Source organism: Melanotaenia boesemani, chromosome 1 (genome assembly GCF_017639745.1).
Source record: "Melanotaenia boesemani isolate fMelBoe1 chromosome 1, fMelBoe1.pri, whole genome shotgun sequence".
NCBI classification, from domain to species: Eukaryota; Metazoa; Chordata; class Actinopteri; order Atheriniformes; family Melanotaeniidae; genus Melanotaenia; species Melanotaenia boesemani.
Genome location: NC_055682.1, coordinates 29,595,882 through 29,620,428, shown reverse-complemented (window position 1 = coordinate 29,620,428; position 24,547 = coordinate 29,595,882). Strand labels below are relative to the sequence as shown.

Sequence of the window (24,547 nt, the reverse complement as noted above, 5' to 3'; positions counted from 1 at the left end):
GCAGTTTTTTGTTCAAATGCATTATTTTCCCCACCAAGAATCTGATCAGAATCAGAAGATATTTTGTGGAAGTTGAAAAACGTATTATCCCTTAAAGGCTAAATAAGTAGCATTGACAGCTGAAATCAGAACTGTAGTCGAAAGAGAAAAACAACGGAGAGCATAGTGATAGTAATTTTGTAAGTTTTTAAGGACAAACACACTATTCACTTCCCCAAAACATCATTACATTTGTTGTTGTAAACTTATAGGCCACCAATTTACTCAACTAATACCCAAACAGTCACATAAATTAATTTAATGGGTGCCAAGAAATAAATTAGACTAAAATCTTTGTAAATCAAGGTAAACTTTTCGGTTAATTTAAGCAAAATTCCGGTGCTTACCTGTCAAGGGAGAAACTTTGCTCCATCTTGAAATTAATTTCGTCTCTCAGACTTTTCCACCTTTCAAAAGATTCTCCAATATTGTTTTATTCCATTTTTGGTCGTTTGCTTTTTTTTTAAGCAGAATGTTGAGGCTTTTTTTTTAGGTTTTTCTGAAACTATTTCTGGTCCTCTTCTTTTACTAGCTTCCATACCTGCACGCTGCTGTTCTTTATCAACATAAAATACCAAACGCTGTGTTGTTTGGCAACCTTGGGGAGTCGCATATGATTGGTTAAGGAACCAGGAAGTAGGAAAGAGCTGCACATAGCACTAAAGTTTTTCTGTCACGTCACTCTTACTTTGAAAGAAGAAAAACACTTGACAAAAACATTGTTAATGTAGAGAAACAGATTGTTTTTAGGGAAGCTTACTTTTATCCCTCGCAACAAATTTTAAATTATTTTTACCGAAAAAATCCTAATTATTTAACCTTTAAATCAGAATGAAGATATTGCTGTTGTAGTACAGTATTGCCAAAGGGCCAGGCATAATCACGCAGTGATCTACTGGTTCAAAGGTTCTCTCATAAGTGTGACTGATGTGCTGAAATTACAGAGAATGCAGTTACATATTAAATATTTTACAATTGTATGTGAACAATAATTTTCTCTGTTGAGATATCTTATCAAAAGTTCAATCAGTCAACTGTGTTATCTTGTATTATGTTTTTCATTCTAGCTTCCATAACAAACCACTGTGCTGGTCCTTATTCTCTCTATACAAGGACTAATTTAAATGCAATTAACAGAGCCTTCAGAGAAACAGAAAACAGCAATATAAATGGATCTGTTGTCAGTAGAACAACAAGCAGGCAACTTTCTCCAAGCACTGTATTAATTAGTGCCCAGCACACAAATAGGTCCTCTTTCTCTAGCTGAATGCTTGTTCTGTCTTATCAGGAGCCCGGCTAGGGAAAACATCCAAATAGATGGATGAAGTAATGTAGGCAATCTAAAATAAATCCAGGTAGGCAGCAATGGCACCATTGTAAGCACATTAATTCCTATCAGGATTATTAACTGGGGCCACTTGCCGCTGTCACCACTCTTAAGACATTTGAGCGTCATCTTCTGGGCCTTCATTATAGGAAATTTTATCCCTTTATTATGGCCATGGTAATGTTATTTATCATGCTCCTAGTCTTACTGTCAGCTGCTCTGAGGGATTGTTGGGTTAGATTCAGTTGTGTTCAGTTGTTCATCTGTGCGGCTCTTTTAGAGCAGTGCAATCAGAAGGATCAAATGTGATTTATTCTTCCTTTATTTCACAGCCACTAGTTTTGACTTTTAACATGAAGGCTTTTGGCACCGTCTGGATGTCAGTGATTATCTTTGCCACAATTAAAAGCTACATTGATATTGGGACAGTGTGTGCACGTGCATGTAGATGTGGTTGCAGAGTACATTTATAAGTGCAAGAAGGCTTGTTTGTCTTAATGAGAACACCTTGCAGTTTCTTGTCTTCTGTGGTTCAACATCTGTGTTTACCTATGTACATATATATATATATATATATATATATATATATATATATATGTATATATTTGTGCACATTTACAGACCATAGTAAGAGTGTGAGATTGTACTCAGGAAATGTAACACTGCTCTGCAAATAATTTAATTTTGAAAAACAAACACTGGAGTCTCAACTTCCTGTCCAGTTCTACTGCGTCTTGCTCGAGAGTGGCAGCAAAGAGTTGACAGAGCGGAGTAAGTTTAAAAACATCCTGGTGTTACGTTAACATACCGGCCACACATTCAGCCTGTTGTTCCTTGTGCTGTTGTGTAGTTGAATAACTTGCCTTTCCAGATCAAGTGCTTGTCCTTGATCTTAAATTTTGTGAAATAAATTTCTAAATAACTGCGGCTTATAGTCTGACTTGTATATGTTTTTTGTTTGGTTTTTTTTTTTTTTTGTTTTATATTTTTCCTCTTCATGATGCATTTTATGACTGATGCGACTTGTTCTCCGGTGAGACGTCTAATCAGGAAAATACATAATAAAAAAGAGAGTCTGTCTTTAGAATCATATCAAGGCAGCATGGTGCTGCGCTCTGCTGTCCCACAAACGGCAGCCTAATGTCTTCATGTTTGTTCCCAGACTGGCAGAAACCGGCCTCTCTGTTGTCCCTGGCTTTCCTTTTCAGAACACTGAATTTATGACGGCAGTAAACACACAAAAGCCCTCTTTTGTCATTGATCGGGTTAATTTTGATTGGACTCACAGCAAGAACTATCACCGGGACCAGTGAGGCCCTGTAGTGTACATTTCACACAGCTCCCTCTAAATCCTGTAAGAAGGATTGGTTTCGGGAGGTCTGGCATCAGTCTTGGCTTCACAATATGAAATCATATTAGCTTCAGCTTTTCAGAGTTACTGGGAGAATAGCCACCAACAAATCGCTGGGCACACCTTCAAAGTTTAGTTGTTTAATTATTCAGCCTATTCATTTGATGTTTAAACTCTACACCTGATAACACTGCATGCACAGGACAAAGCAATTTACTGGGTTTGCAAACATCCTTTGCAGGAAAAGAATTCACAAACAGTCCTTATTAGTAGCTGGTAACACAAAGGGACCATTGTCTAAAGCTTTAATGTGGCCTCAATTAGGATGTGCTGAGAGATTTCACTTATTCTCGGTATAGGTAGCTATTTTCTTCAAATCCCCAAGAGACTAGTAATTGATTACTAAGTGTGAAATGGACTGAGTGTGGCTGCTTCTCTGAGGAGAGACGTTTGGAGCTGCTTGACTCTCTCTCCACTGACAACTTGACTTAAAACTTTGTGAGCAACTTCTTACTCACTACATGATGAGCAAGGCACCTACAGCACAATATAGCCCTTGGTTTAAAATCCTCGTGTCAAATATCATAATAATTACTGTGATTACACCGTGATGTGGTTGTGCTCTGTGTGATACCAGTTTGAATGGGCAGTGGCTCATGATGACTCACATTTACATCAAGATGCATTAATATCTTCCCACTGGCTCAGACTTTGTAGCTACGCCTGTCTCCCCAGAGCCTGACAAGTTGTGGGACATTACAAACCAACTGTCCACAAGGAAACAAGCTTGCTCCTCTTACCTTATTAAAATTGTCAACTGTGCTTAATTTCATCACTTACCTCCTCTTACTTACTTTACCAGATGTGGTTTTTGGAGGGGTTAAGGATTTCAAACTGGGTCAGAGTCTTTCAGGGAATCATTCATTATCTTGGGAATCCACAAAATTCCTGCCTCTATGCAAAGGGAACAACTCTGCCAAGCACTTCTAAATTTAATATATAAATTACATTAAATGGTTTTTTTTTATTATTTGGAATGGAGCCAGGTTAGTGTAGATGGAGTTTATAGCTCTTTGACGGGAGCCGGATTTTGAGGAGTCGTTCCTTTCAATGAGCTATTCAAAAGACTGGTTCGTTTTTACAATAGCTTACAAAAATTTCTAAGAATGACAAACAAACAAAATATTTACCTATATAAAATGTACTATACAAGATTTAAAAAATTATAGGAAAAATATAGATTAAAAAAAAGGATAAACCCGAGCAGTCAGTGCAAATTCTAGTAAATGTTTTGGATAGAACTCACAGTATTTGTTTACCAACAATACTCTCTGCCCATAGATGCTTCACATGAATGGACCGTGTTGGACATCTGACTTTTATGATGTCACAAATGTGATGAAGGCAGCGTGGAAAAATCTGTATATAAAATGAACGACTCACAGCTGTGACTCGGTTCACATCGTTCATTTAAAAGAGCTGTTCAAAAGAATCGATTCATTCATGAACGTCACATCTCTACAGGTTAGATATTTGTGCTAAGCTGTACTAATAGGCTAACATATACTAAATGAAAATATTATGAGAGTGGTGTCAGACAAGTGTTTCCAAATTTCAAGCTGTTAATTTAACATATTCAGTAACAATAATACAGTGAAACATATATGTTAAAAAAAAACTGGATTTTTGTATGTAAAATACTTCTGCTTTAAAATATAACAATATTTCAAAAATAGAGTTCAGCTGCAGGGCAAGACTGATGATGTCCTTGGATTTCAGTACTTCATGCAGTAATTCCATGAGACATAATGCAATAATGATGTGAGCTGTAGGATGTAACCAGTTATAAGTTTGAAGCAGGTGCTGCTTCAAAAAAGTTGACTTACACCGTAAGATGAAAGGAATAATTTCCTGTTGTGTATTGTGTACCACAAGGAAAATTTATGTCACTACCCCGAAGGAGGAAGAGAAGTTGTCAAGGTTACAGAATATAATAGGATTCAAGTTGTAATCCTGCACATTGTAAATCTGCCATTGACTCTACAAGAATGTTTTTTATCCAAGTATTTTCTTATTTTTCATAAATTTTAAAGAAATGGGCAGAAAGCTTTGCTGACGAGTAGTACTTGTTTAAATGGTGTCACAAAACTGTAAGAGGGGGACACACTTAGTTTGTAGTATTTTCTTTACTTTTTAAAAATCACATTTGTTTAGATGCTCTGCCAGCTGGGTGAGGCTACGTAGGTATAGTGTGTAAATAAAAAAAGAGCAATACAATCAAAAACTAATTGGCAAGAGAAGTAAAGTTCACCTAGTGTTTAAGAATTTGTCCCTGTGGTCACTGTCTCAAAGTCATGGCCAAAGTGAAAGAGTCAGTTTTGCTCTTGTTTTATTCAGAAAACGCTTGCTTAGCATGACTGCTGTTTATAGCACTGACCTGGTTCACATAATCACACCTGGAAGCAGCCACAATCCCAATCTGCCAGTCACGGAGCAGATTTTATTAGGCTCAATGATCTCCTTAAGGACAGCAAAACTACAGCTTTAGCTTCAGAGTTTTATCCTTTCTTCAGGGATGCAAAAACGGAAAGTCTTGAACATTTTCAGGAACTTTTCCCCTTTTTTTTTCCAACAAGGGGGGCATGAAACATTTTTAAAATATGTAAGTTTCCACATCAGATTAAATGTTTTGTTTCACATTTTTAAAAATGAATATCTTTGTCTGTTGGTAAGCAAACATTGCTGTAGTCATTTGTGTTAATGTTTTGTAGGAGTTACTTGTCCTTGTGGGATATTGCTATGAACATACTGCCCCTGACTTGTTAGCCTGAGGCCAAGAATTTTCTCAAGCTAAAAAACTAAGCTTCACACAAGTTGTTAGTCTGTGATTAGCTGTGTTCCACTGAGAGAGATTTTACAGAGCCCCTTTTCACTCTGTCCAACATACCATACTTTAAACATACTGCAGGAAAACAAAGTATATTTAAGCAATAACCCAAGAGAAACTGTATTTGACAGTGATTTTTGTAACAGCTTATAGGCTTGTTGGGGACTCTTGTAAAAGAAATGCTCACAGACCCGCCTCGAGTAGCTTTTTGCTTTTGTAAAACAACTGCAATAATGAAAAAATGTGAATTTGCCATAAATGTTCTATTTTAATTCAGTTCTGATGTTAAAAATCACACTTTTACCAATGTGGTTTTTAGTTTATAAGCTATTTCATTAGGACTTTAAACATAGTCAATCAAAAAGGGAATGAAGAAACAGTTTTATGATTTAGACCCAATAAATGTCTGGACTTTTTAAGAGGAGCTGTATGTATTGATTCAGCAGAGCTTTTAACAGGTACAGTAACGCTGTTTCAGTGTTTAATGACTCAAGATATTTGAAATGTCTGCTTGAATCATCTCTTGTGCCAGTGGAAATTGCTACTGGTTTCAAGATTGTAATATTTATATAAGCTAGCCCTGACGATTTCAGGAAAAAGTCAGTGTTTTCATTCACTGAGCTAAATTTGGCACAGTGTTATTCAGTGTGATAAAGTTAAAGGTTTGAAGTAAGAAGACTAAATGAAAACCTGGTCTGTGTATGGTCACTGTGCAATACTTAGAGGTAGTTACAGGATTATTCAGTTACTAAAATGGGAAATCCTGGAAAGTAATTCTTGAATTTTATGGTAGGATGTGAAGTTGAAACTATGAAATATGTCATATGAAACCATTTCCTTGTGAATTAATTCACTGTATCATATAACATAAGATGGTACATCATTATTCATATAAAATGTCACTGCAGACACTGTAATGGTATTTTTTAAAGTTTTATATGTAATATAATAAAGTTTTCGTTAGATTTTCTTTTCGATTAATTTATTGCAACCCAGTTGAAAGGAATTGGAATAACATCATATATATGTGAAAAGTTCTCCTAAATTCATCCTCCCTTTATCTTTAAACAATTTCAGAATAGTTCCAGGTTTTGGATTATTTTAAAAAAAAAAATTTTATTTGATTTTTTATTTATTTTTTAGCGCTAAACTGTCTGATATTCCACCAGATCTGTAAGCTGTAATAATTTTGAGTGAGTTAGTATGTTTGGGATTTCCAACATTATGAATATATAAAAGTATACACTCCCTTATTAAAATGCCAGATTGTTGTGATGGTAAAAAATAAAGCCACAATAAACCATTTCACAGCTTAGTTTGCATACCCTTAAACTACATTGTTTGTTGGAGTCATGTTTCTTGTCAATCATTCAGGGAAAACATCATATTAAAGTGACACTACATCACTTTCGGCCTAAAACTTTGTATTTCTGTCTTGTTTTGACGGTGCGCTGACATTAATGATGTACATTACTGAAGCCATCATTGTCCCGAAGCTGTGGCACTGCACTGCACAACTTTTTCTTTTCCAGCCTGGGGCATCACGTGACTGCTGTGTTTGGCTTTTTGGCTCGCATCACGTACCAACCGGCCGTTTTGGACGTGCACATGGCTAACTCAGTAAAGAAACAAAAGCATACTTTGTTCTAGAAATTCAACTCACAAGTGGTTGCCATAATATTTTCCTCACAACTGAATGATTCCATTTTTTTTAACTTGATCTGTGTAATTTATAAAATATTAAAAAACCTAGCTAGTCAGGGGTGTCAACTAAGAAGAAAAGGAAAAAAAGCTTTGAAAATCTGGGGTCAAATCAAACTCAAATTCAGGTCTCTTGTGTGTCAGTCTTTCTTTATTACTATTTATTTGTGTTTGTAAACTATTAACTTTTTTATCTTAATTGTGACCCCCTGCTAATTTAATGAGTTTTATTAAGTTTCTTCTTTTTTTTCTTCTAGATTTTCATCTTCCCTTGGTGTGTTTGTCCTTATCTTGCTTTTGCTTTGTAAAGCACGTTTTTTTTTTTTTTTGCTTCTGTTTTTCATTTTTCATACTGTTCCAAATTTTCCTGATTTGGAGTTGTAAAAAAACGGTTTATGACCTGCGATGGACTGGAAACCTGTCCAGGGTGCATCTCTGCTTCACCCTGAGAAAGCTAGGATAGACTCAAACTCCTTTTACCACAGAACAGAAGGAAGCAAGTATATGAAATAGATGGATTGGAGTAAAAGCTTTTGATCTTTCAAATATTCTGTTGGAAAGTGTTTGCTTCACTGTAAACATGGTGGGAAATAAAAACATTATTTTTGCTAACATGTTCTTGAACTCTAAGAAATGTTTATTGCTTCATTATAAATACACTATGACAGTGTGTAGCAGCACAATCATGACTACCATGTATTTGTCCAAACACTTAAGGGCCAGGTAGACAATATTTGCATCTACATTAATCAAAACACAGAGTCATCATGTTCTGTTCAGGAAATGAGTGCATTACAAGGATGATCAGACCTGCACCGGAGTTTGAGCCCAGTCTAGCTCAAGTGCTTTGAGAATATTCATCTGTCTTCCTCGTATCCACCAAAGACTGCAGCAGAGGAAAATGAGAAATGCTGTTTTATAATGAGAGCCTTAGGCAGAGACATGTCTTTTAAAAAAATCTGTCATTACATATTCTCCTAGTAATACTGCAGAGGGAGAAGCATGCTAAGAACTTGGGTTCTTTGAAGAAGTCCAGGCAGTTCTTTAATGTTAAGGATAGAGTGTATGTTGGTTTGTGATATGGGGTTAAGCTTACATCATGTTATTTTGTTCTTAAGAGATGTTATCATGTGAGTAGCAGCTGTTCCTGTGCATTTGAACTATGGTTATATTTTGTGATAAAAAATTGTATTTTTCAGAAGTTAAGGGACTAAATATTGCTGTTTTGCTGGATCAATTAGGATGTGCGGCTTCACAGCAACCTAAAGATCCAGAAAGCAATTGGCAACAGCTGATACAAACTACTGTTTGATTTGCCAACTTGAATAGGAGGCTCACTGACTGTCATGTTAAATTTGAGCTTGTCAGTGATACATCACACCCACTTTGCACTATACTGATGCAACACATGGCTTGTTTGAGCAATAAGGTGCACACTTTACAGAGTGTCTGCAGAGAATTTCATGCTGCAGCGTGTTCTTAGTGCAATGAGCCTCTTGAAGAAGCACGGTGGAGTTGCAGCTCATTCACAATGTTCAATTAGCATTCCAGCAGTTTGTTATTTAAAGTTTCTCTACTCTGTATCTGCCAGGTATTCCATGTGTAATGAGCCCATCTGTGCATTTTATTATTTGATCGTATTTTTCCATGAGCAGTATGCAAATATGCCCAGATAAAATGATGCTACATGCAAATATTTATTTTACACTTTAAAACGGGGCTAACCATGTTTTTTTTTTTTATTGATAAATATAAATAATTTAGGATAAAAGAGTTTGCTTGTTTTAAACCCTCAAGTAGAAGCACTTTAAGTTCCTTTTAGGTGGTTGTTTGGGTTTTATGGCTCCATGTGTACATTTTAAATTAAGTCACATTTCTCTCATTAGTGCAGTCTCCAGCTTACAGCTGAGTGCTCTGATAAATCTACTTTATGTTATACTTGTAGCATCAAGTGTTGGCTGGTAAACATACTGAAAATTTAGGAAAGGAACTTGCAAACCTGAGAGCATGACTGCATGACTGATATTAAAGCTTGAGGTGACTGAAACTAAATAAAACCATACTGTATGTTATAGACCTACAATGACAATAAATATCTATCCAGCACTGCTGTAAGAGGAACCAGATGTACCTGAGGGATCTCTTTGATTCTTTCACACGCATTTTTATGTGTCCACCTACTGCCAGCTCTTCTGTTTGAGCCCTGATAGCTGTCACTAATTATTGTCTTCCACACTTTTTGAATGGCCCTCTCTTACACATGTTTCTTGTTTAAAAGCTAATTTCTACAACAGAATGTTGTAAAGTCATTATTGCACTAGAATGTACCCTTCATTGCAAAGATGGGTTAGTAAAGTGATGGAGCAAACCCCCCCACCCCCCAAAATAGAGTGAAAAGAAATCGATAATCCACTCTGCCTCCAACATCTTAATGCCACTCTCAGTGGAGAGGAATGTGCTGAAGTGATGGACTCTCTGTCAGTTACTAGACATCAGAAGAGTTTTTAATTGAGGCCCCAGTGGGGCAGAGAGGCACACGGAAGATGCTGAGAAACAGTTAACTCGGTCTGTGTTGGATGAGCTGGGCAGAGACAATGTGAGTTGTCTACTTTCATTTCTCTACCAGGCAAAAGCTGAACCCTGCAAGACTGGAGTCATGCAAAAGAGTTAATACAGATAAATATTAACTGAAATTTGACAATAAATTTGAGAAATTTAACAAATTATGATAGAAACATGTTATATATTTTCTCATAATTTGTTAGGATATGTTTAAAATGCAGAACAGACTCTGTTGGCAGACTCTGTTTGTATCTACTGTCTTTTTCCTCCCCAAGTGTTGTGCTAAGAATTTGGGATTTCATTTTGGTAGCTTCCAAGTCTGTTTCATGTACCATGAATCCTGTTTTTTCACCATGTCCTTCCACGGCTGACTTGTCTCATCATTAGGACAGGGACTCTGCCAACATTGTCTGCTTTGTGTTTTTTCTTTTTAACACCAGTGCTGCTTGTGTCAGAGCTGGCACACACTCCGGACTACTTCTTCCTCCTGCTGACATGTTTCCTTATGGTTTGCTTCTGTCTGGCTGCCGGGCTGATTTCCTCACCTGCCCTTTTCTTGGTATGCAAATATGTGTTTGTTTAAAAGTAAAACACAAGTGTATTTTCACTGGTTAAAATCCAGTAAGCTGATGTTTATAGTGCACTTTGACGTGACATTTAAAATCCATTCTGTATGAGAACAAATAGTGTTTTTGAAATTTACATCAAGACATGTATCTCATCTGGTGTGTTTATTCTGGTTATAATACCCACCTCTACCTCAGGCCAGTGTTAACATATTCCAGCTTAGAGCATATTACAGATTCTCACACCCGTCTGTCGGTAATGTACCCTTTGCCCTGCTAACATGACAGCCCTGCAGTTGGCTCTGAGCTGTGTATTCAGTTAATTAGCCAGTCTACTGGGTATGGGATTACCTTTAGCTGCAAAGATGAGAAAATTCACTCTATCCTTGCCCCAGGCATATCCAATTCTTGACTTGAAATCATTCTTTTGAAAGTGCCTGCGACTTAACTTTTGCCTGCCTTCTTTTCAGTGCCATCATTGTAGATAGGGATGTATTTTCTCTGTAACAAATAAGTACACAAGCTGCTAACATATATTGGGAAAACCTGGCTTTTAACCACTTGTTTATATTGCGGTTTTGAAAACTTAAAACCAGTATTATATTGTAAAATTATACTTGTGAAAACAATAATTCCAGTTTTCCACTGCTGAATAGATGCTTTACAATACTCCGTTGATCTGTACATAAAGTTCAAATATATATTTTTATTTTATTTTTTATAAAGGGTCACTTAACATACACAGTATTATTATAGTAGTAAGAATAATGCCAAAATCTTATCTTAAAAGTAATGCTTATACTAACTATAACTTTCAGTATTCTCTCCAGCTGTGAGTCTATTCTCTTTGGTTTCTGCAGTCTGGAGGTCTAGGACTTGACAAACAAAACTCTTGCTGCAGCTAGCTTAGTCAGATGTTTGCAATCATAGCTCGTGATATGTATCTCTCCTTGTAGGCAGTTGAGATGATCCAAGATACACAAGGTGCAGTAATTTTCAGTCAGTAATGTTCATGTGGACATTTTATATTGGGAGAACAAAGCACAAACTGAAGGCAAGATTGGCTGAACATAAGCATGCAATAAGAGCCGGCAATCTTCAATATCCTATGGCTGTTTATTATAAAGATGAAAATCGTGGCAGTTGTAATTCTTTGAAGATATCAGTTATAGAACACATTGAAAACTCAATCAGGGGTGGAGACAGGCTCAAAAGACTTTTGCAAAGAGAGTCATTCTGGATATACCCATTGAAAGCTACATATAACCCAGGTTTAAACAAAGAACTGGATTTCTCTCCCTTTTTGTAACTGTTTCCTGTTTAACCTTGTGGTCTCTTAGATGGGTCCTTTGAAAGAGAAAAATATTTCACATGAGCGCACATATATATATATATATATATATATATATATATATATATATATATATATATATATATGTTTTTTTCTTTTTAGTTAATTTGTTGAATTAAACTACTTAAACAGAGTCTGTCATATCTTTAACTTTGTATGTCATTGGCAAGTCATGCTGGTCATGTGACCTGCTCACCCTGAGCAGCTGTCTTTGACTATCTATTTAATGATGAACTCAGCTGACTGGCAAACGTTTTGCCCCTTGTCCTGACGAAGGCCTTCTTAGCTTAAATGCGTTGGCATGTTTTTATAGACTGGCCATGTTATAATACAGGCTTTTTAATGTTCACCCTCTTGAGTGTCTCAGATCTCTTTCTATAAGTTATAAGGGATCAGCTACTTGTACATTAGAATTGGTAAACTTTGCTCAATCCAGGGGCCAACGATATACATGCAGATTAGCCCAGTCTCTGTACAAAGTTCAACTACTCATTTTTTGACTCTTCACATTATCTGCAAATAAAAAGTCAACTAGTTTCTGTGCTGCCATTTAATTGAACATCCCTTTTAATTTAGAAAATGCTCCCTTTTTGAACACTATTAATTTACTCCAGTTGTATCAAGTGCATCCAGCCTCCACATTCTATGTCAATGGGTGCTGTGTGGCTGTGCAGCAGGGGATATTTACAAAGGTATCCATCAGATAAAAGTCTAACTTTCATTGCACTGCACTTTGGGCAGACTACCTCTGGTCTGTTAGTCAAACTTCCAGTGGAGAAAGGGTCAGTAGTAACCTGACATGTCTAAGAGACCGCTTACAAGGTGGGAGTAGACTATACCACAAAACCTCATTGTGATTCAGTTGCGGTCCGGTGTTCATACAGTCACCAGTTCAGTGCGAGCTTGCTTGCCTTCCCAGAAATTCACTCATCCAGTTGTTTTGTCACCCACTCAGGTCACTCGGTCTCTCACACCTTTCCTCTTTCCTTTCAACCTTCACTAACACATTAACTCATCCACCTTATTCTGCCACGTATCCTCCATCACTACCCTCAACACCTCCAGATGGTTTTTATAGTTCTCCTGCTGAGAAAAAAAGAGGGCTGTTGGAAACTTTATTCCTATAAATGCAGAGCTATTACTCTGTTTTAATGTGCAAGGCTGCACAACATATTCTCGTGTTTTCCACAAGCCTACAGCGTCAAAGGAAGGGCAATAATGCCAGACAAATTGTGTAGGTAAATGGGCCCAAGGTCATCTAGAGATGAGTGCATTATCTCTCTGCATGCCAGTAAGAAAACCAAGTAGCATTTTGCTGAAAAGCTACTTATTGAAATGCAAAAAAGAAAGAACACTCAGAGCAAAGATGCTGACAGAACAGATACTGTCGCCATCCATCTCAGTTTGCCAAGTTTTCTTGCTACAAGTCAGCTCCTTGTCTTCTCCCAGCAAGGAGAGGTGTTCCTAGAAATATTGCATGAACAGCTGGTGCATCTGTGTTTTCACAAGCTTCCCTGTTGCAGCTGAGTGGGGAGGGCTTTTGTGGTTTTGATGGACACCTTCAAGGTTGATAATACAGGCTCATAATTGAAACTGAAACAAATTCAAAGTAATTTGTTCTATGTAATACTAATATTCATACTCATGTTTTCCATTCAAGCTAATCCATGTCCTCTGACACTGAGGCCATCCTCTTTCTATTAGCCATGGATTTATTGTTTCACCCTGTCTCTTTGCTGTGAGATCAGCTGTGCTCTGCAGTAATAAAGACATCTAAATCACCTGTTAAGGAGTCTGTTTGCGTTTGCTAAAATAATATGCATCAGTCACCTCCTGAGTGTTGGCTGAATCTGATTAAAGTATCTGTTTTGTCTCATTGAGATTTACATCTCATTTACTTTACAGTTTCTTCCATGTCTTACAGTATTGTCTAAAGAGATTTCTTCATTTCTGCCATGTGACTCATTGTTAGAGAGATATAAGCCTATTTGCAGTCCTGGCCTTGGCTGTGTCTCTGTGGTTTCCAGGGCTGAATAGGTGCCAGGAGGCTAGGCCTTGTTCAGCCCTTGGGCTAGCCCATAGTGCAGCTCACGCCTGTGTGATCAACACTCCTCCCCTAAGAGGGGTACCCCGTCTCTCTTCTCTTTTCACAGCCAGGCAGGATAAGTCCAGGTTGTTCATCCTGACAATAAAAGAAAAAACCCAAATGACTCTCTCCTCTTCCTCATCTTTCCAGCTCGTCTGCAATGAGCCTTGAGGCTCGCCTTAGCCTGAAGTCATCCCTCTGTCAAGGGACATTATTCTCCTTTGGTCCCAGCTTAGGAGGTTAGTTTTCTTCTAGGCAGGTAAAACTGGGGTGACAGTTGGAGAGAAAGTAGCTTTGATCTCCACTGTCTCCATGCTGCAGAACCAAGATGACAGACAAGGGAGTCTTAGGAGCACTTTATTCCACCAAAGGTGCTGGAGAGAAAACACTCAGGCTTGTAAAACTGCCTGCAAAACTTGGCTCTCGCATTCACTGATGCCCAAACAATACCAAATCAGGCCCCTTGTGAGTCCCCTATAGTGTCTTCCAGAGACTAAGGAAGCGTCATTTCTCACTGGCGATGTGCCCTGTGTTAGAGGCTTTATATGGAGGTGGTACTTTATCATTCTCTTGCTTGTGCCCATTTAATATCTATTTTTACCGTCTGTGGCCTCCTATGGATCACAGTATTGCATACGAAGTAATTCTCAAGAGCAAAAACGACACTCCAGGTGTCTTTAATGTGATGCATAATGTGACATATATTGACTCTAAACAGCCAGTCATATGTTTGTTATATTTTTCAAATAAATTTGACAGCTTTAAACACAATGCAATAGAAAATCAAGCTACTGTAGTGGTTACACATTTTAAGCTCACATATGGAGTTTCTTTGTGGTCCCTGCTCATTCCTCAGCAGTTTGTTGTGTAGGTGGACCATATTGTCTGGCTGAGGAAATCTTTTGGTTGGCTTGTGTGTGTCAAATAAAAATCAATGTGTTTGACAGGATCCATGTCTTCCGATCAGTACATTGTACCACAAGAAGATAAACTATATTATTTCCCTTTAAGTTGTTTTAATGCTTTACCTGATTGTATAGAAGCATTTACACAATATTGTAAATCATTTACATACTGCATTTATCTTTAGTGGATGAGGCTTGTTCAGACTCTTTTGACCAGCTTAAAACAGACCTCTTAGAAGAAGTTGGTTTTTGATCACATAGCACAGGAAACAAACTGCTACATCCCAAACAAGAGACCGCAGAAGAAGGCACTTTATGTTTGCTTGCTTTCATTTTTAATGCATGTTGAATAATTACTTTTGACATTTTATGGAACAGAAGACGATCGTGAAGTTACGTGTGAAACACGATTGTATATGGATGATGTCAAAATGAAGCTACAGGGAAGAAGAACTCATGGAAAGTTATTGTGCTGCTAAAATGTACAGTGTTAGTAACACATATCAAGCTGTACTTCACTCTATTGTAATTGAAGCAAAACTCATAAATCCTGCATAGTCATAAAGTTTACTGATGTCTCAAATCTTCATGTACTAATATAAAAGGAAAAGGACAGAAAACATCTGTCAACAACACATCACTCTAAGACACTATAAATATTCTTTTTAGTAGTAACTTGACGTTGCATGTTTGGACCAACAAAAGTGGGAGGGTGTAAATACAGTGTTTCTGCAAAGGATTGTAAAATATGAAATAATATGGGGTTTAACTGGAGAATGTTCTAGCTCTTAAAATGTGTGGAAAAGGAAATGAGATTATAAAAATGTATTATACACTTATGACTGGTAGTGTATTTTCTGTATTATTCTAATTTTTAAAGTGAATATTTTAAAAGCTTTTCAATTGTTTTTATTTCATTTGGAGCAAATGGCTGCTGTGTAAGAGGCTATGGGACAAGAGCAGCTTGATTTTCAACATCACAGCAAGTAGAAAAAATCTCAACCCAGTGTCTTCTATTGTATCTGCACAAAATCTGGGATCAAATTAGAAAATTGATATATTAGGGATGCATAATCCATAGCATAAATTTAGCCAAATATTGACGTTGTTTGAGCATTAAGAAGTCTTATGTTCTGTTTACAGCTGCTACAAGTAACACTGCTAACAGCACTAAAGAATTCCTTAAAGTTTAATCACTTAAAGTTTACTCACTTTTGTTTTTCATTCATTAAAGATAAAAAATAAACAAAATATGAAGCAAACATCCATGCTGCAGCAATATTTATTTGACTTTCATTTTGGCTGTTTGCTCTTGCTCTTCCTTGTTTTAGCATTCCAGCATCAGTAGAATGAAATGCTGTGAAGTTGTTGAACTGCAACACCCAGCCAGATCTGCAGGCTTCTCACTGTAATTTGGCAGTTTAATATTTTACATTGTCAGAATGTTACTAACATGCTAACAGTTTAATTGTAGGATTTACTTAGATAACAATAATGCAAAACAAAACTACAAAGGAATCTGGAAAAGTATGGAATTTTCCAAACTATTAAATTAATTTAATGATCTTCATCACTGATTCTAATATGCAACTATTAAATGTTTTTATAATGGAGGCTTTGCATGTACTGTATATGGAAAGTACTGACTATATAAGCTGAAGTTTGTCCAGTTTGGTGCAGCTTTCTATTCTGCAGACTCTGGGTAATGTGACAGTGGAGCCCAAAGCACTCCATCCTTTCCCTGCAGAGAGAATAGGAAAAAAGGGGGAAGAGAGGATAGGTAAACAGAGCCATTAGAGACAAATCTATTTCTCAAGAAACAAAATCACATTATCAAACAAGAGAAAAAGAAAAATATGATCCTGCAGCCCTTCGGGCCTTGGCGTTGCAATGATAGCCAACTATGGCATTTGTCTTTATCAGTCTGCCTTGAGGGAGAGCATGGTGGGAAGGCGTGAGAATAAAAGGAATGAGAAAGACCATGGAAACAAAGAACGCTGCTCCTTCTTTACTCATCACAAAAAGCCAGACATATTTGTTTCTTTTCTGACTTCACAAGACATGAACACCTCTATTATGATTATTCCTCTTTCATATGGTATTTTGTGGTTTTGCTGCTAGTGGCTTTTAGATGGTCATTCTTTAAATGTAGCAGAATGAAGCACTGGTGGACAGAGAGCCACAGACTCATCAGTCATGACTAGCCTGGGGAGGCTTACGCAGCTCCATCAAAATGACAAGATTGACTTTCCAGATTTTATCCTTTCTCTCTGACATTTGCTTGTTTATCCTTCTTTGCAGCAACAACACTGGTACGTTTTTATAGAATCGTGTGTGAGGAGAGACTTTCTTAAAATAGATAAGAATAGAATATGCTGCTTAAACATATTACAGTGACCTTTAAACTGCATTAATATAGTTCAGTTATATGTAATTATTATCAGTCTTAGCAACTATTGCATCCATGTAGGGATTCTCTTTCATCTGTCAGTGACATTGAGCATAATGAAGTCCCCATGGATCAAGACAAAAAGTCAGTATGGTAATAACAGTAATGAGAGTCCACAGTCATGCCGGCAGTTCTGTGAGGCTATATGTAGACACACCTGGGCTTAACACTAAATGTTAATGTCACCATGCTAATGCCTTTACTGTGAAGATGCTGATGTTAAGCAGGTATAATGATGACCATGTTCACAGTTATATTTCTGGCGTGCTAATATTTTGTGTAGCTTTTAGTGGTTTCGCAGGTGTTTGTCCACAAACCCAAGTTTAACACAAGTTTAAAATTGGATTTCAAGATGGCATTTGAGGAAAAGTTAAGGGATGAATGTGTGCTGCTTTTCATAGCAATCCACTCAGTAGTTTCAGAGAAAAGTCAGGGGCAATTCACTTACTCCCCAAAGTCATTAAGATTCATTGTTGGGGAATCAGAAATGTCATGGCAGTCCATTTAATAGGTGGTAGACCTGACGGATCGACTGTATTGCCATTCCTAAGTCTAAGCATTTTTTTTTTCTTTTGTTTGGTTTTGTTTTATTTTTTGAGTATAAAGTGCAATTGCTTCATAGCAGAATTGACTGGATCTCCATTTAAAAATGGAAGATGCCTTTATTTGCCCTCCATCTTGGCTGGGTCACATTATAGTCTGTCTGCCTTCATTGCTTATGCCAAGTCCTTACAGATGCTTCATCCTTATGTCTCGCCAGTGCCAGTCATTTCTCAGTCTTTTTTCTTCAGCTGCCCAGAGTAGGCACTCTCTGAAGGACTGTTTGTGCTACAGCCAGGCTCACAGCTATTTAGTGGCTCGGCTGTTTTCTTCTTTTCTTCTCCCTCTGCTTAGTTTGAATACTCCAGGGAAATTTGGCTGTGTCTGACTTTTTTTTCTTCTTCTTCTTTTTTTGTGGTGCTGACCAGGTTTTATTTCTCATCAGTTTGCAGTTTGCCAAAATGCACTCAATAACTTGAATGGTTGATTATCTGCAAAGTGATTTTATTGTAGCATTTGATGTTGATTATCTTAATGTTGTACACTCATATCGCATGTGCCTGTATGCAAGCAGTTGAATGAATCATTTGTACCACAATAATGTCAAAGTAATTTTTACTGTCAGAATAATAATAATGTTGGGGATATTAGGAAGTTTAAGAATATTAAAACAAAACTATTAAAACTTCTTACATCTGAGCAATATGTAGTACACGGCAGGGGGTGTGACAGTTTATGCCAACATTGCCTGAAAGCTGTTCCAATGCTTTCTGAGTGAAATGACAACACAGTGTTGCTTGACTGGTGAGCTATCTGCCATCTGGACACAAGTGAAGGACTCAAGTGTCTTAATTGGACACTAGTAAAAAAGCTCTCTCTCTGTTCACATTAAAGAGAGGTTCACGCTCATTACTGTTTTCTCCAGCAGGTCCCTCTGCCTCTGACAGTCAGGCCTAATACAGAATGGATGAGACAATGCTGACAATGAAAGCAGTAGTTACAATTAGTGCCATCACACTATGCTTTACTGGCAGTCTGGATTATGTGTAATTTTCATGACAAGAAACTTTTAATAATAATAATAAAAATAATAACAACAACAACAACAACAACAATAATAATAATAATAATAAAATTAGATTTATATTTTGCTTTATTGCTGATGGGACTCAAAGGACTTACTTTATTCATTATTCATTCACTCTTTATTCATACTTGGTGATGGTAAGTTACATGTGTAACCCTGGGGCAGGCGGATGTGCGCCAACGGCCTCTCCGAGGAGGGGTAAGTGTTTTGCCCAGTGACACAACAACAGATGACTGAGGGAGGGGGATTCTAACCACCAACTTTCCGGTCCTTGTACAACCTGCTCTTCCACCTGCTGCCCCATCTTAACAGCAAAATTGGCAAACAGCAGAATAATGGTGATGGATGCTGCGATGACAGTTGCACTCTTATTTTTAGCTCTCCAAGAGTGAATAATGAGGCTCTCTCTTCTCTGCCCATGTCTCTCCCTCTGCCCTTTCTGCTTCAGGTCAGAACATCGCATTCCCCCCGGTGGCTCTGTGGGTAACTGTTGGCCTGGCCGTGTGTCTGCTGGTGCTGCTCATTGCTCTGGCTGCTGTGTGCCGCAGGAAGATCAAGGAGAGCTGTGAGGAGGCCAGGAGAGAAGGTAGGGGGTGAAAAGAGGTGCACAATCAGCCCTTGCATTTTCTCACAGTTCATCAGTGAGGAGTCCCTTGACATTTTGTATTAAATCTTCAAAGTTTGATAAAAGCTTGTTTTGGGGCTGTCTTGCCTTTATTAGGAGCAATATGAACTGTGAAAATCAAAGCAGAGGAAACTCTGGAGCTATAATGCAGTAATGACTTAACTTCCTGTTATTTGTTGGATTACGTTGGCCTAATGCATACACAGTTCAAGGACTTGCTGAATAATAGATTTTGACCTAAAATGCTCCAAAGCTCTTATAACCCTTCTCAAGACTTTCATTAAAATGTGAGATGATTCCTTCAAATCCTCATACAGCAGCTCAGCAGACAATATGCAACTTGTTGCCAACTCATGTGGAGGCACAATGAGAACAAGATGGAGCAGAAAGCTGTGATGAGATGTTAACTGCCCAAGGAACTTTTGACAATCTAGAGGGAGTTTAGGCTGGATCTCGGATAGTGGGACACACATCTTTGCAGAGAGGAGCATCATTACTTGGGTCCAGTAATTAGCATTGCGGAATAGCTGAGTATCGCCTCAAGTGCAAAAAGAGAAAGTTTTGAAATGAGATAGATAGTGCAAAGCCACCAGCTCTGCTGTAATGAGATCTGCTCAGAGTGGAGGAGACATTTAAATAAAGGTCAGCTTGAGTCTGCACCAGGGCCCAGAGGTTTAAAAATAAATATGGAAGTGACACAGACTCAGAGGAAAGAGTAAATAGCTGCATGGAACATATGAAATCAAATGAAATGGAAAGAGAGAAAAATAATGCAGTTCCTCCCACAGGCAAAGGGCTCAGAGGATTGTGGGACCCTTTTCTTCATTGGGCTCGATGAGGAGGTGCTTGTCCCGCTTGCAGCCCTAACACTGAAGGCGGGATTCATTATGTGGTCACCCACTGTCTGCTTTATTGAAATGTTAAATCTTACTTTGTCCCCTGCCAGTAACGCATCTGAATTTCTTTAGGGTTTTCTAAGCATAAACGTGAAGACTGAGAACACTTATTTCTCCACATATCATGCAGACTATTAAGCTGCCGATAGAGTGATAGAATATGAATACAGAAGCGGGGCTTAAAATAGGGTTTCAATACACATATCCAGAACTGTTGGGAGTGCAAGAAGCAGGGATGTGCAACCTAATTGTGGCTGTCTTATCTTTTAATGGTGTTCTCGGGAATGGTCAGATTGAAGCTGACTCACTTTACTGTGCCTGGATAGCAAGGGTAGAAGGGTCAGTAAAAGTGGAAAAGTGAGTAAGTCATTTTTCTTCACTGTCATGATGTATGTGGAGCACCAGAATGTGTATCATAACAGCAGAGCAGCTTGTGGTTTTGCAGTTGGAAGCAAAAGCTTAGATCCAGAGCTGATGTTGTATCCTAGCACCATCATGGCTCTGTTCTCTAAGATTTTTCTTTATTAATTCCTCTTTTTTGCCTTCTTTCCATAATAATTCTAATATGTGCATTCAATATCCTATCCAGAGCCAGTGATCCATTCCTACAAAGCTCCTTTTACATTCAGACAAGCATGTGATTTAATCAAACCTTCTCCCGGGATCATGTGTAATCGACGTGGGACAGATTTCCCCTGTGTGAGCGAAGGAAGTCATGAGAGAGGCAGCATTTCCCCTGTGGGCTTTTAGCACTGTGCTGCACATGTTTCACAGAGGTTAACCTTCAGGTAAAAAAGGCTTACCCCAGGCCAAAAGCTATCTTTGATCAGCTTTGTGAAAGATTTATTTCACTTCACAACTGTGTGGAGAGTGCTCCTAAAAAGCTTTATTAAATCCATGACCGAATTACTGATGAAAAAGGTTGTTTTGCAAATTAACAGTATCATTTGATTTTTGTCAGAAATATTTCATATTCAAAACAAAAATAATTTAATTTAAAACTGCAACACAAAAATGCAGAGTAAGTAAGAAATATGTGTGTTTGTATGGACAAACTGTACACACTGGGGCAGTTTGCTTTTATGTGAATTGCTCCTTATGTCTTAGTACTACTGCATAATGTCTGTGTTAATAAATAAAAAAGAAAGAAAGAAAAAACAGAGACATGAGGCAGGATGTCATAGAAAAGGTAAAATTCTTCTGGCTTCAGTGAGCAGCTGTTTCTGTCCCTGACTCCTCCCATCTTTTATGCATTTTATCCGGCTTTTGCACTTCAGTCATAACCACCCCCTTTCTTTTTGTCACACACTGTGAATGTAGCTAGTAGGGTTATGAAATTGTAACACTCATCGCACAAGCGAGACAGCTCTCACTCACTCGTCTGTGGATGCCCTCATTTTTACTCTGACTTAAAGGTGCTTTTAAATGAGCCTCACTTTCCTATCAAAGCCTCGTCCCCTGAGGTTGTTCCAGTGTTGCCACGCCAGTAGGATGGTTGGTGAAGTGGAAAAGGGTTCACACATCTGTGTTGATTTTACACTGCAGTTCTGAGGACATGAAGTAGTGTGTATATCACATATTTCAAGGGGCTTTTGTGGATTCTTTTTTGTTTGTTTTTCACAAAGATGTACAGATTTCTATCGGGTAAACTTGACGTTAAGCTCAAAGTTGCTAACAAAATTTGCTGCTAGCATTAGATCACAGAGGGATCTAATGTAGAGCTTGATGTGGTAAAATGAGCTTCTAAAAAAGTTGTTTTACAAACAGTAACAAGAAATGGAAAGCAAAGTAAGGAATGTAGGGTGGTTAGACTTGTATTCATACTGTTTGAATGTTGACACACAGCACGTTATGCTGCTGCTGTAATAATAAGCATTTTTCCCTTAATTTCCCCAGAGGATTATAGTCTCTGCTGTCAGAGTCTAGGAAAATCGTGCTAACATGCTGGAAAATAAACATAGGAATTGTGTTGCCGCAGCATTTAGTTATGTTCAATTATCAGTTGAATTTCATGTAACAGACACTAAACTGGAGTTTCTGCCTCTTTGAGATGTGAATCATGTCACAGAATACATCTCCACCGCTTGGATACCCTGTCAAAGGCTATTTTTAGCCTGTTTGTGTGTGTGCGCATATGCACATGCATGCCCTGTGTGTATAAGTGTGACAGCCATCACTGGGTTGCCTCTCTAACTCTGTTGACAGTGGGTTTTCAGAAAGCCTGCAGCTAAAGCCTAATGTGATTACTGTCTTTGTGAAAGGGCTGGATAGGAGGTTAAAGGGTGGATACGGCTCTGTGTGTGTGTCTGCATGTGTGATGCGCTGTGGTGTACCATTGTGTGGAGCTCCATCGTCATATAGCTCTCTCATCAAAGCTTGTCCTTTGAGCTGCAAAGGATCGGCTCACCATAGACTTTTGATGAAGTGACGATATTGGGCGCCTGCCTTTGTACTGTGGCCACTGCTGATAATGGCTCCTCTGTCTTCCCACAGCTGAAGAGGCCAAGGAGCTGGAAGAAGAAGAGTCAAAGACAGGTCTGTTAATCCACACCTGGTCAAGTCTTACACTCCGGGAGTTATGGTTGAAAATTCACCTTCTAGATTTCTACATCTTTTATTTATCCTTCCAAACACAGGTGTCATCTTTTACATTCAGCCCTAGGGGTTGTGTTCTGTGGGAGTGCGAGAATCAAACAAGATAGCTGAAAGATGCAGTGTTGTATGAAGTAGACACACTAATCTAATTAAACAATTATTTCTTAATTCAAAATCTTGTAGTGCTTGAAGTCTCAGAAAGAGTATAATTTAATCACATAACACTTTCTAAATTTATTATGCAAAGGTTTCATTTTGCAGAAATATCAAATTATGGAAAATGACCCACAGTGTTATGACACACAGTCAAGAAATGTAGGCGTCAGTATGGTAGGAGCTAACACAACAATTTACTGAGTGTTAAAATAGTTTACTGAAGTTTGAGTGGACATTGATAAAGCATAAGACCAACTGAAGGCACTGAATCTCTTCAACACAGCCATCTAATTGTGCAGCTATTTTAAGTGTTTGAGGCAGAAAAGAGACCAGTTCATTAATTTAGTGATGCAAATAAGCTATTTTACATGCTGTATGTTACCCCCAAAGCTACATCTATAACTATAAATTCTAGCTTGTCTGTAAATTTAATGAGAAGAAGTTCCACAAGTTTCAAGCTTCACAAGATGCCAGCCATAGTGCTGCTGTGTCCTGCACACAAATAATCCTGTTTGCTAAGCCAAATTGATTTTGGAAACGAGTTTTGACTTCAATGTGTTAGGCATAAAGTTGTCACATGGAGTAAGTTGATTTGAATTTTATGATGAGTGGTCCAGCAAAAAAAAAACAGGCATTTTCAGTAACAATCCTTGCATCATTTCTAGCACTCTGGTAGCTTCTGCTCTGACGCATCTGACTCGCTTAACGCAGCCAACATTGAAAGGCTAAGAGAAGTTTGACATATTATAAGACGTGTGTCTCAGGAAACTAACTTGCCAAAACTGAGCATTTCATGAAGGTAATAATAAACAAGACTGTAACTTTGAAACTGCTCTGAGGTACTGCTAAAGCGGAGTAGGCTAAACTCTAATACTTCATGCTATCTTATTTAGCCAGTAAAATAGTTCAGAAGAAAGACCTTGGCTATTTCCACTTTGAAATGTGTGCATATCTGTGAACGCAAATTAAATTATCTTTTGTAGGCAACTTAAATATTATTTAATTTAGTTCATTTATATTTATAGAGAAACAAAAAGCAGATTTGCAGCTGAGCAGTTATAAACAAGCTTTTGTGTACCTTAAAATTAAAACAGCAGATAAATGAAATATTGCTTGTGTTTTTCTTCAGCTGATAGTGAGCTTAGTTCAGTGTTCTGTTCTATTGGCAGCCACTTTCATATTTTCATGTTAGCTTAAGAGAAGGTGTACTATATAAAAGTTGACACATTTGGAACAGTAAAATATTGCAAGATAACTCCCCACCTGTGAAATGGTATTCCCTGTTGCTTGGCTTTGCTGATTCTTTAATAAGAACTTCTGAAAATAGATACACAGATATCTGGCTTTTTTTGCTACTTCAGCTCACAGATGCATTTCATGGGCCGGTTAACATTTTTGAGTATGTGTTTGTGTTTAGTAAACTC

The 24,547-nt window shown here is 37.8% G+C and overlaps 1 protein-coding gene across 3 annotated transcripts in view; it reads left to right on the top strand.

The window, feature by feature from the left end:
- Positions 1–24,547, top strand: part of cd276 (CD276 molecule) — a 77,720-nt gene that overhangs the window by 33,356 nt on the left and 19,817 nt on the right. For 2 of the 3 annotated variants that reach the window (XM_041984553.1, XM_041984561.1), the window contains 2 exons: positions 19,300–19,437; positions 22,866–22,907. In XM_041984553.1, the coding sequence (XP_041840487.1) occupies positions 19,300–19,437; positions 22,866–22,907 (180 nt within the window). The remainder of the gene's footprint in view (positions 1–19,299; positions 19,438–22,865; positions 22,908–24,547) is intronic. The other variant, XM_041984569.1, reaches the window with a different exon arrangement.